General features: G+C 41.8%; 1 protein-coding gene across 1 annotated transcript in view; it reads right to left on the bottom strand.

Annotated features, from left to right (window-relative positions):
- hk1 (hexokinase 1) overlaps positions 1-12557 on the bottom strand; it is a 41726-nt gene that overhangs the window by 3624 nt on the left and 25545 nt on the right. The window contains exons 3-15 of the mRNA XM_021580980.3: positions 7343-7491; positions 7068-7187; positions 6496-6591; positions 6025-6124; positions 4491-4674; positions 4190-4345; positions 3791-4024; positions 3174-3478; positions 2438-2586; positions 2088-2207; positions 1576-1671; positions 1161-1260; positions 69-252 (exon numbers count right to left, since the gene is read on the bottom strand). Coding sequence (XP_021436655.2) covers positions 69-252; positions 1161-1260; positions 1576-1671; positions 2088-2207; positions 2438-2586; positions 3174-3478; positions 3791-4024; positions 4190-4345; positions 4491-4674; positions 6025-6124; positions 6496-6591; positions 7068-7187; positions 7343-7491 — 1993 coding nt within the window. The remainder of the gene's footprint in view (positions 1-68; positions 253-1160; positions 1261-1575; positions 1672-2087; positions 2208-2437; positions 2587-3173; positions 3479-3790; positions 4025-4189; positions 4346-4490; positions 4675-6024; positions 6125-6495; positions 6592-7067; positions 7188-7342; positions 7492-12557) is intronic.

Here is a 12557-nt window from a genome sequence, read left to right as displayed (position 1 = left end):
TATCAAATATCAATAAAAGTTAGCCGAAGTGAAGTAATTTCGATTGGGCGAGAGAGCAGCCCAATCACCTCTGTTTTCCAAGGTTGAGTGAAAAGTCATCCACAGCTCTGTCATATTCTGTCCTGATATCATCCAGGCACCCATTATCCCCGAAGGCGCCCCACTCCATGTTGACACACATCCTCCCCACATCCCCCTCCACCACCTCAATGTTCCTCATCTCCTCCATGTAACAGGCGTTGCTGCCAGTTCCTGAAACCAGAAACCATACCATATTCAACAATCATACCTTTGACAGGTATCAAACAATAATAATGATAATATTATGTAGTTGTCTAGATCAGTTCTTTTCAAAGTGGGGTCCACGAAGGTACTGCAGGCCAAATCTCAAAATCTCAAAAATAAAATATATATTTTTTTTTTACATTCATATTTTTACATGAATACTACATGAACAACAGATTGTTGTTTTACCGTCATTGTAAAGCCCTAGTTATTTTGTTGCTCTGACAAAGTCATTTCTGAAGATTATTTATTTCATGTGATTAGTAATTAATTTACTTCTATCCCTCATTTTAAGGTCAACCCTATTACGTGAACTGAACTCTCGTTTAAATATGGTGAAACTATTCCTTTAAAAAAAAATTGGGAAAGATTTTATGGTTTTGTGGAAAAAACCTGAGTGGGTCTAGCATAATAAGTCAACCCTGTTACTCCAAAAAATGATGAAGAACTATAGGCTACAAGAGTTCCCTGCGGAGGCCCATCGGAGGCTTGACCACTTTGGCCAATCAGAACGTAAAAAAAAACATTCTAATTCACCATTTGTCATGATGTTCATAACATTTTACTGACCTCCTCTTGTGAAGTGGAACCCAGAACAACGTGATTGACCACTTGGTGTTGCGGAGAACACCCAAACCAGAGTGGCCACCGCAAAGCCCAGGGAGCCTGATCATCTCTGGAGTTGCTGTAACCCTGCTTGGGATATTTAACCTATATTTTGAGTATTGGTTGAGATGGAGGGCCCATTCTCGTTTGGTATGTCAGGGTGTGCAATTGGAAATGTAAATTGGGCCAAGTTGGAGGTAATAATGAATTAGGTGTAGTTTATTAAGATCCATGAATACACCACATCAAAAGCTACACAGATGACCAACCTGCGATCAGGCCGACCTCACAGGTAGGCTCTTCATATGCACATGTCATCATGGTCCCCACTGTGTCATTAACTACTGCCACCACGTCCAAGTCAAACTCCTGGAGAAACGACCAATAGAAACACATGTACAGGATGTCTCTGGGAAGCAATGCTTGCGGAAATGAGAACTTAATTTTTTATAGCAATACCCCTTTAAAATGTTGTATCACAACCTTCTATATCATGGCAAAAACTAACAAAAAGAGCAGCCTAAAGTTACTTTTGGTTGTCAATAGATGCCCATTAGATATCAGCTTTTATATTTTGTGTAATCCTGTAGAACAGGCACTAATACCAAGTTTTTCCTGCTCTGGACCCATGGTAAGGAAAAACTTTGGGCCCTGGTTATAGTTTCATGCCAACTCTCCACTTACCTCTCTTCTTTTAATCCCCTCTCTGAGAAGCCCGACAACATCCTCCCCTTCACAGTCAGTGGCTTTGAAGCCTTTGGTCCAGGTTACCAGAATGCCCTGAACAAAGACAGAAAGATGTTCTATTAGTGACGTACACACACGCACATGCACACACGCACACACTTACGTACACACACACATATAATGGAATGGATGCCGACAGAATTATGGGTAATGTAGTCATCCAACAGTTTCTAAATTGGCCTACAACTGCATACATCGTAATTATGCATTGTGACACTATGGTATATCAGGAATAATAACTCTCCAAAACACACACATAAAAAAAATCTAACAGGACGACAAGCTTCTTGTGAGCCTAAAAGGAAACGTAGAATTGAAGATGGAGATCCCGGCTCAGTTTTGTGGCTGTATTTTAATATAGACTATATAATATAGCTTTAATGAGCAATATGTCTGAGATGAAAAAGTTGATAGATGGCTGATTACTGTAAAAGAAGGAGTCAGCTCACCACATCCAAGCTGGTCTGTCTGCAGGGGAAGGAGAAGGTGAAACCCAGAGGCAGGCGAGTGTTCTTCATACCCATGTAGTCCAGGAAGTCAGATATGCACTGGACAATGTGGTCAAACAGCTGTGGGAAATGGAGGGTATTTTTCAACAAGCACAAGCAAATTTGCTTAAGTTACACAGGTCGCAAAGGTTGGCTGTAAGAATATGCTTAACGTATGTCCTGTTATATCTATAATAGGAGCTATTGCATTTACAGTAACTTCCTTTTCAAATGTGTGGGACAACTGACATTGTTTTGGTACAGAATGAGATATATGTCCATACTCACAGGAAACTCCCAAACTTACTCACCTCCTCTCCAGTCCCCTGCATCACCTCCATAGGAATGGCATAAATTTTGTTATGCATCTCTACTGTCCGCCGCTTGCCACTGCGAATCTTCACCAACAGCACTCTAAAGTTTGTCCCTCCTAAATCCAAAGCCAAGAAATCACCATTTTCTGGAAAACACAACAAAATTAACAATACTGTCTTTAGTAAAAAGAGATAATAACGGTTTGATTTTCCAGATATTTTTTATGAGACATAATAACACATTATAAAGGGTTCCTAAATGCTTATGAAAAGTCTTGCAACGCATTGTACTTGTTGCCACTGTCATAGCCATTTGAAATGAGTGACAAACAGTGTGTCGAGTTGAATCTCTCATTGACATTGGATGTTTTGACTTGCATGGAGGTGTGGGAGTGCTGTGAAGTAATTGTGTTAGACTTAGAAATACTTTGACCTTAATCAGGGCACTGCAAGAAGTGCTAAGCCAAAAAAAATACACAATATCATATGTTTACATAGAAGCCTGGATTATACAGTAGCGTGTTAAAGCATTAACGAGTGACAAGGAGCTTTTAAGTTGTTGATGTGGTTATATACAGCTGGGGAAGCAGAAGAGGGTTAAATTCCCATTTATGTCAAATGGAATTAATGGAATGAATCTCAAAATGTTTTGTCACAGAGCTAAACCACTCTGGTCAACTGGTAGAATCACAGTCTGGGAAACTAATTTAAATCCAAGTTGAACTTCTCTCACCTGATCCGTCTGGTGTGCTGAGTACATATGTGGGCCACATCTTGATGGTGGCGCTGTCATGGGTCTTTTCCCCCAGGCCGTTCTGGATCTCTGTCCTCATCCTCTTCTTCACCTCCAGCAGCTGGTCACTGGTCAGTCTGAACTCAGCCAGGGTCTCTGTGATCTGACGACGCTGGTCAGCCAGCCGGTAGGCCACAGCGGTCACCATGGCAGCGCCCTTGGAGCTCCCACTCTCTGAGAGCAGGAAGCGGACATCTGACTCAGGAACTAGGCGGCGGACTGTTTTGTGGAGACGCCGGGCATATCTGAGGAGATGGGGAGGGTGATTCTCAGTCAGACAAAAATGACCTGACCTTGGATTCTTGGATTCTCACGTGTAACTCAACCTTTTATGTATCTCATCACAACTCAGGCTCTTGGCCCTAGTACCTAAAATATATCTTTGACATCTGTATTTTGTATCAATGTCTCTTTTTCAAAGTCTATTGTAGTATTCCCTAAGCCATTTGACAGAATTGCATAGCTTCAACGCAAGATACACAATTAAGATGCACAATAAGAACTGGGTACAGTCTACCTTGTACCCAGGGGGCCCTCTACTGGTATAGGCTACTCACTGCGGGTGCATCTTGTAGAGAGAGCCGTCGATGCCCACAGTGGTGCGTAGGCGAGGGTTCCCTTTGTTGTCCTTTAGCCTGGAGAGGATGCCGCCCAGAGTGGCAGCGAGGAGGTTGGCTGATCTGTGGGAGACTATGGTGCATACGTGCTGCACAGCAACGCAGTCATCTGCGGATGGTTCCACACCCAGGCGACCTAGGATATCCTTGGCTTTAGTGAGGCCTTCTTTACTCCTGGACAGTGACAGGTTCGGAGAAGAGATGAGCTCAGTGGTGACAAATTACATTACAAAGGTGTACAATAATGGTGTGCAGTCTCAAAGCAGTGCTCAGTTTGCAAATGGCTACATGACACAAGTCATCTAGACCCTAAAGAAAAGAAAACTGATTGACACCTACTTTTCAATGGAAGAAACATGTTTGGTTTCAAATTTCCCTTTAGTAAGAAGTTCAGGCGTTATCCGACCCTCGAACAAAAATCCCTCTTTGGCCATCTTGACCAGGATGAGTCGCACAAGTTCGCCCATGTACATCCCACTGACCATCTTCTCAAACCTGGAGAGAAAAAGATACAATATGTTGCTAAACACTGAGGGAAAATGTGACATGACTACTACTATCAATGCACTTAACTGATATTGTATGTCTTAAAGAAATTTGGGAAGGTCTGATTTATAGTGTATTAATATGTGGGACATACAGCTGTTTCCCTGGGTTTAGAGAGCCCCTGTCAATTTCTCTGTCGAACTCTGTGCGAATGTCCTCCAGCATTCCATCGTCCCCAAAGGCTCCCCACTCTGTGTTAATACACATCCTGCCCTCGTCTCCCTCCACCAGGTCAATGTGCCTTAGCTCCTCCATGTAACAAGCATTAGTACCTGTGCCTGAGGAGACACCAACAAACAACACATGAGTAATGCAAAAGTAAAAGTGTACCCAATGAGCTTCAGCTCGGCTTGAACAAAAATAGGGTAAAAGGGTGATCAGCAGGGGCACATTGAAACCAAACACAGCACTATCTGTTCTGACAAAATGATTGAACATTTTGGAATAAATATAATTAAACACCCACACCGGTAGAAATCCACTTTTTCAAGCTGAAAAACAATGTCCAGAGCTTACCCATGATGGTGCATAACGATTTAAGTCAGTAAGTCATAGTTTTAGTCAAATTATGATATATTTTGGCTTGAAGTCCGAACTGCCCACTTTGTGTGAATCCGTGTGAATGTGGTGTCATTTCCTATGATAATATAATAAAAATTATTTTCCGCCTACGTTTAGTTTCAGGGTTGATTTTTATTTGAATATTACCACCCACCACCATGGCAATGTTTATTAATCTGAAACAAATCCAAAGTTATTCCTCTTCGTGACTCACATGAGCCAAACAGTCTTGTGTCCACTTGGTCACCTGAGCCATGGAGAAAAAATGTAAGGGTGCATGTAATTTGTTAGTTACATGAAATTTGTTAGTTACATGAAATTTGTTAGTTACATGTAATTTGCAGCATGCATGATCTTGAGCAAAGTCATTATAGCCTATCATTTCACTTCCCATGTGAGAACCATGAGCAAGGGCTGACTTGGCTTTGCTGTACCGCAGCCAAAGCCTGTCAGCAGCCTACCTACAAAAAGTTGCACCATGTCCCTTACAATGTAGAAAAACGCATATCAGCTTTTTTCCTATATTTATGGATATTATCTGAGCTTCATCTTATTTTTCAAACTATTTCTATGGTGGATTCGCGGCCGCAATTTATGGAAGATGTCAAAACTTTGGAGATAATAATAGATGGCAGAGTCAAAGATAGACCAGTGGTTTCCATCTGTGGCGAAGTTTTCGCTAAATCAATGCTCATGGCAAATACAGCTCCAGAACAAGCCATTGATCGAGCTGGTTAATATTTTGAATACAGTGTAGTTATAAAAAAAATAGCAACAACAGATCTAGCCTATCGAGCCTGCTAGATATGGTTAGCAAGCTAGCTAGCTAGCTAGCTAGATAAGGTTAGCATGCTAGGTGCCCTATTTGTTGATGTTTAACTCCACGTGAAAATTCCTACACCCAATTCATAAATATTTATAAGTAGCCTCTGTCATTCTTCAGAGGTGGAACCTAAACATGCATTTTCTCTCTAAGACAGAAAATTACATTGAAATAGTGACACCAACTTTTTCTGGGGGAGGGGGGATCCTTTAATGGTCTGGTGGGAGGTAAATGGATTTTATACCTATGATGATACCAACTTCACAACGCTGGTCATCAAAGCCACAGGTCATCATGGTTCCAACTGTGTCATTGACCACTGCAATGATGTCTGCGTTATAGTCCTGAAAAGCACAGGGTTACAATTAAATAACCATGGTGCAACAGATTTGCTTATGACGAAACTTCCCATTGGGCACAGACATCAGTTCAACATCTAGTTTTGATTTACATTTGGTTGAGTTGTGAACTAACGTGAAATCAACCAACAATTTCACCATGTCATTGAATTTAGGTTAAAAGTTGGGTGAAATAAAAATGACCTTACATTGATTACTTTTTACAAATCCAATCAGTTATCCACGTTCATTCAACGTCATCATATTGAATTTTCTGGTTAAAATGATGTGGAAACAATGTTGATTCAAGTCGTTTTTGCCCAGTGGGTTCATTGCCAATTGCATTAGGCAAGCGTGCTTAAAAACATCAAACCTACCCCACGTTTTTTGATGGCCTTGTTCAGAAGAGTCACAACGTCCATTCCCTCAACTCCACTGGCTTTAAAGCGTTTTGTCCAAGTGAGCAAATAACTCTACAAAAGACAAACAGGCAGATCACTGATAGTATGATATGATCTGTCTTCAAAACTGAAGCCAATACAACCGTCCGTGACAGGAGTCCCATAGGACGGCACACAATTGGCCCAGCGTCATCCGGGTTAGGGAAGGGTTTGGCCGGGGGGGCTTTACTTGGCTCATCGTGCCCTAGCGACTTCTTGTGGAGGGCCGGGTGCTTGCAGGCTGATACAGGTCGCCAATTGAATGGTGTTTCCCCCTACACATTGGTGCGGCTGGCTTCCGGGTTAAGCTGGTGGGTGTTAAGGTGCGAGCTTGGGCGGGTCATGTTCAGGAGGACGCATGGCTCACCCTTCGCCTCTCCCGAGCCCGTTGGGAGTTGCAGCGATGAGACAAGATCGAAATTGGGGAGAAAAATGAGGGTAAAATAAAAAAACAAAGCTAATAACTGAAGCTCAGCTGTACAGTACTATTGGCTTGTTCATTCTCTCACCTCATTCAGTTTTGTTTGTGCACAGGGGAAGGAGAAGGTGAAGCCGACAGAAAGCTTCTTATCCTTGATATTCTGCTTCTCCATGAAGTCACCCAGGCACTCTGCAACATGGTCAAACAGCTGCAAGGGAAAGGAAAATAATTAAGTTAGGGATGGTTATCTCGAAAGCAATCTGTGCACAAGGAGAGACTGTAATGCACACTTTGGATTTATTTTCCTGGCCACTAGACTTTTAGACATTTATATACGGTAAGAATTTGAAAGGTACCCCATACCCGAGTGCCACTGCCATGGATGATGTCCTCTGGAGTGTCATAGATCTGGCTCTCCATCTGAACCGTCTGCTTCTTCTCATGGGACACCTTCACTCGCAGGATGCGGAAGGCCGAGCCTCCCAGATCCAGAGCAATGAAGTCCCCCTTCTCTGTAACAAGCATAAAAAATATGCATGTGCTCACAGCAAGCAAATATGTGAACTGTGAACAGAGGCATCATGTCCACTGAAACAGAAGGGGAACCTACTGATCGAGGTACGTGGGTTACAGTACTACAGGCGGCAGTGAGTATGTTCACATGCACAGTAATAATTCAATATTAAACAGATTATGCAATAGTCATGTAAACATCGCTGCCAAAGGTGCTTCAACAAAGTACTGAGTAAAGGGTCTGAATACTTATGTAAATGTGATATCATTTTTTTTCCTTTCATAAATAGGCAACACATTTTTCCTGGTTTTGCTTTGTCATTATGGGATATTGTATGTAGAATTATGAGGGGAAATAACAATTTAATACATTTTAGAATAAAGCTGTAATGTAACAAAATGTGAAAAAAGTAAAGGGGTCTGAATATCGTCTGAAGGCACTGTATGTCCGAACTCAGAATGAAATGTGCTTCCCAAAAATAACATGGTTACTGTGGTAAAACGTTTATTTTGATTGCCGATTTGCCATCAGGTATGTGAAAATGCTGTTCATTGACTACAGCTCAGCTTTCAACACCATTGTCCCCTCCAAGCTCATCACCAAGCTTAGGACTCTGGGTCTGAACATCTCCCTCTGCAATTGGATCCTGGTGGTGAGGGTAGGCACCATCACCTTCACCATGCTGACCCTCAACACAGGGTCCCCGCAGGGGTGTGTGCTTAGTCCCCTCCTGTACTCCCTGTTCACCCACGACTGTGTGGCCACGCATGACTCCAACACCATCATCAAGTTTGCTGACGACTACACAGTGGTAGGCCTAATCACCAGTGATGATGAGTCAGCCTACAGGGAGAAGGTCAGTGTGGTAGTGTGGTGGAAGTGTGGTGCCTCAACGTCAGTAAGACCAAGGAGCTGATCGTGGACTACAGGAAACTATGCACATACATTTATACTGACTCTACACACTGTTGTGGAAATTCAGTACTGAGAGAGATTTTGTCATTTCTTCAAACAATCATCTTCATTTAATATTGATTCATTTTTGCACTAATGAGGCTTGTCGACCCCCCACCCTTGTGTTGGACCGAGTAACCTAACCTTTACACAAATGCAGAATACTATATATAGCTGATACTAACAACACTCAGCTAACAACACTCAGTTATGGTTGGTTCAACCCCCCTCATGCAGATTGGGGCATCATAAGCCACTCTGGGTTCATCCTGTCATTATCTGCACTTGGGTTGTTGTCTTAACCCCACCCTGGCTTAGTTTCCTAGATGCAAGGATGATTTTGAGACAATGACGGATTGTTCTACTCCTAAGCTATCTCTAGTAAAACACATTCTTGTCTCTGTATTGCAGTCTTTAACCCATTTGTCAGCTCAAGCCATCTCCAGTGACCATACGCCCTGATTAGCTGCAGGGAACTAGAGTGGAGCCCATGAAAACAAAGACACTAACAGGACAGAAATATCCTCATATTTGTTAAGTATTAATAGCTAACTATGAATATTAAACAAATCAGTTAAATATGTAATTTTTCTATCACATTCCCCTATTTTGAGAATTCTCTCAACTTAAAAGTAAAATTACAAGGTTTAAAAATACATTTATTCCATTTAGTGCCTAATGAACATAACCCAGGACAAGCATCATGATCCCACTATGTATAAGGCATCACCTATGGACTCTATGTTCCATTAGCATAAACCTGCTAGAGTTCCTGAGTGTTATCCTTAAACATTTCAATTTGGTAATGGATATAAATCAAATAGATTAAGCTCAGTTTCACTCTCAGGATCAGAGTTTACCCCTCCTTTTACCAAAGCATGCTGAGAATAGTCTCAAAATAGTACACAACTTATTTACCCATGTCATCATTAGCATGACAACAATCAAAACAATCAATCCATAATACATTAATTGCTCCACTCATATAGTTAACATACTAATACTAAATCAATCAGTCAGTTTTAAAAATAATTTAGTTTCCAAATCATAATTCAAAACCCAGTTAATTATCCAACCAAAATGTTGAATGACATTGCTCAGTGATTCACATTGGTTCTATCACTCAAAATGAAAACCCTCAATTTAACATACATCAACACTGGCAGAATGTACATCCATATTAACATACAATATATTCACCTAATAATTAACCCAATTAACTCTCTCGTCGGGGTTATGATTACAGATCAGTATCTCAATGAATTCTTACCCTAAATAATGATACATTTAGCACTGTAGACCTCCCCCATCAACCTGATACCCCAAATAACAATTTCAGATAAGTCTAAATCAATTACGGGCACAGTTGACCAACCCCCTCCTTTCTCCGGCACTCAGTCTTCTGGAATTTCTTCATTTTCCTTCTTCAGGTAGCTTCACAGTTCAAAGTGTATGGACCATGATAAAATGTCTCACCTGAACCCCACCACAACTCCTATTATGCCTTGTTCATTTGCCAACCAGTATACCAGCAATATGAGAGAACTAGATGCTGTCCACCGGTTGCTGGCTCGGACTCAGGTCTCTCGATAGAAGTGGTGCAGGACAGGGCCGTAGTGAATGCCATTTCTTCAGAGGGGGTTTGAGGTTGCACCCTGTTTGGTCAAATTATCCCTTTCGTGCATTTAGATACCATTTCCACCTTAACCTCGAAAGGACAAATCAGAACAACAATTCAGTTCAGTTCATTTCTGATCCAGGAAATCCAGACAAGCATTGACTATATGACAAATGATTACTTCTACAAATATTCTTAATGCAAATTTCTAAAACAAATGTTGGAGGAAATAACAACACATTCTGTTGAAACATCTTTTCCCAAATTAGCTTACTCACCTTATCACACTGTCAACCTCATCGCAGACATAGGATCAGGAAATTATCCCAAACATCCAGCAGACCCAATCTGGTGGGATTTATCAAAACAAAACAAAACAAACAAGGGAAAAATACACTCCTTCATACATCACTCAATATATACCTACATATCACTCAAGGTGTGTAAACTTCAATCCCCCCCCCAAAAAAGAAGGTAATTCCCCCGATTTTGACACTTAATTCACCATATTGACTAATGTGTAAAAACAACAACACTTTCTATTAGTTATAAAACTTCTCCGTAATTATCAGCATTACAAATGACCTTCAAATCATCATCCAATGTCTCTCAGCTTTCCAGCGAGGATGATCAAATCACTCTAGAAAGTCAGGACAGAGGTCAGATGTCATTCAAACCCTTCAAATTAGTGTTTCTTACTAAACTCAGCAAAAAAGAAAGAAACGTCATCTCACTGTCAAGTGCATTTATTTTTTAGCAAACTTAGCATAACAAGATTCAACAACTGAGACATAAACTGAACAAGTTCCACAAACATGTGACTAATGGAATAGTGTGTCCCTGAACAAAGAGGGGTCAAAATCAAAAATAACAGTCAGAAACTGGTGTGTCCAGCAGCTGCATTAAGTACTGCAGTGCATCTCCTCCTCATGGACTGCACCAGATTTGCCAGTTCTTGCTGTGAGGTGTTACCCCACTCTTCCACCAAGGCACCTGCAAGTTCCCGGACATTTCTGGGGGGAATGGCCCTAGCCCTCACCCTCGATTCCAACAGGTCCCAGATGTGCTCAATGGATTTGAGATCCGGGTTCTTCGCTGGCCATGACAGAACACTGACATTCCTGTCTTGCAGGAAATCATGCACAGAACAATCAGTATGGCTGGTGGCATTGTCATGCTGGAGGGTCATGTCAGGATGAGCCTGCGGGAAGGGTACCACATGAGGGAGGAGGATGTCTTCCCTGTAACGCACAGAGTTGAGATTGCCTGCAATGACAACAAGCTCAGTCCGATGATGCTGTGACACACCGCCCCAGACCATGACGAACCCTCAACCTCCAAATCGATCTCGCTCCAGAGTACAGGCCACGGTGTAATGCTCATTCCTTTGACGATAAACGCAAATCCGACCATCACCCCTGGTGAGACAAAACCGCGACTAGTCAGTGAAAAGCACTTTTTGCCAGTCCTGTCTGGTCCAGTGACGGTGGGTTTGTGTCCATAAGCGACGTTGTTGCCGGTGATGTCTGGTGAGGACCTGCCTTACAACAGGCCTACAGCCTTCATTCCAGCCTCTCTCAGCACCGATGGAGGGATTGTGAGTTCCTGGTGTAACTCGGGCAGTTGTTGTCCTGTACCTGTCCCGCAGGTGTGATGTTCAGGTGCACCGATCCTGTGCAGGTGTTGTTACAGGTGGTCTGCCACTGCGAGGACGATCAGCTGTCCATCCTGTCTCCCTGTAGCGCTGTCTTAGGCATCCCACAGTATAGATATTGCAATTTATTGCCCTGGCCACATTTGCAGTCCTCATGTCTCCTTGCAGCATGCCTAAGGCACGTTCACGCAGATCAGCAGGAACCATGGGCATCTTTCTTTTGGTGTAGAAAGACCTCTTTAGTGTCCTAAGTTTTCATAACTGTGACCTTAATTGCCTACCGTCTGTAAGCTGTTTGTCTCTTAACCACCGTTCCACAGGTGCATGTTTGTTAATTGTTTATGGTTCATTGAAAAAGCATGGGAAACAGTGTTTAAACTCTTTACAATTAAGATCTGTGAAGTTATTTGGATTTTTACGATTTATCTTTGAAAGACAGGGTCCTGAAAAATTGACATTCCTTTTTTTTTGCTGAGTTTCTATTAGACCAATTAATTAAAAACTGTAAAATATTTCATACATTTTGTATCCCAGTACATTTTTTATCAAAATAATTCAGGTGGTCAATTAAAACTCAGAAGTTTTTTTCTGAAAATTCAATGTGTGTGTGTGACCGTTTAAATAACCTTGGCACTAACCCATATTCATAACCAGTAAGTTGTGTGTACGTACTGGTGTGTGTGTGTGTGTGTGGTAAGCCATATGGCAAAATCAAACAAAAAAGGCCAGGCCTTATTTATTTTGGTAACTCCTCTTTACCACTGAATCCAGATATCGTTATACCTATAAAACTGCTAAATTTCACTAACCCCTCTCCCAAGACCATAGCCTCAGGAAA

Source organism: Oncorhynchus mykiss, chromosome 23, assembly GCF_057628025.1.
Source record: "Oncorhynchus mykiss isolate SJ-2025 chromosome 23, ASM5762802v1, whole genome shotgun sequence".
NCBI lineage: Eukaryota > Metazoa > Chordata > Actinopteri > Salmoniformes > Salmonidae > Oncorhynchus > Oncorhynchus mykiss.
This window is presented reverse-complemented; position numbering and strand designations above follow the sequence as displayed.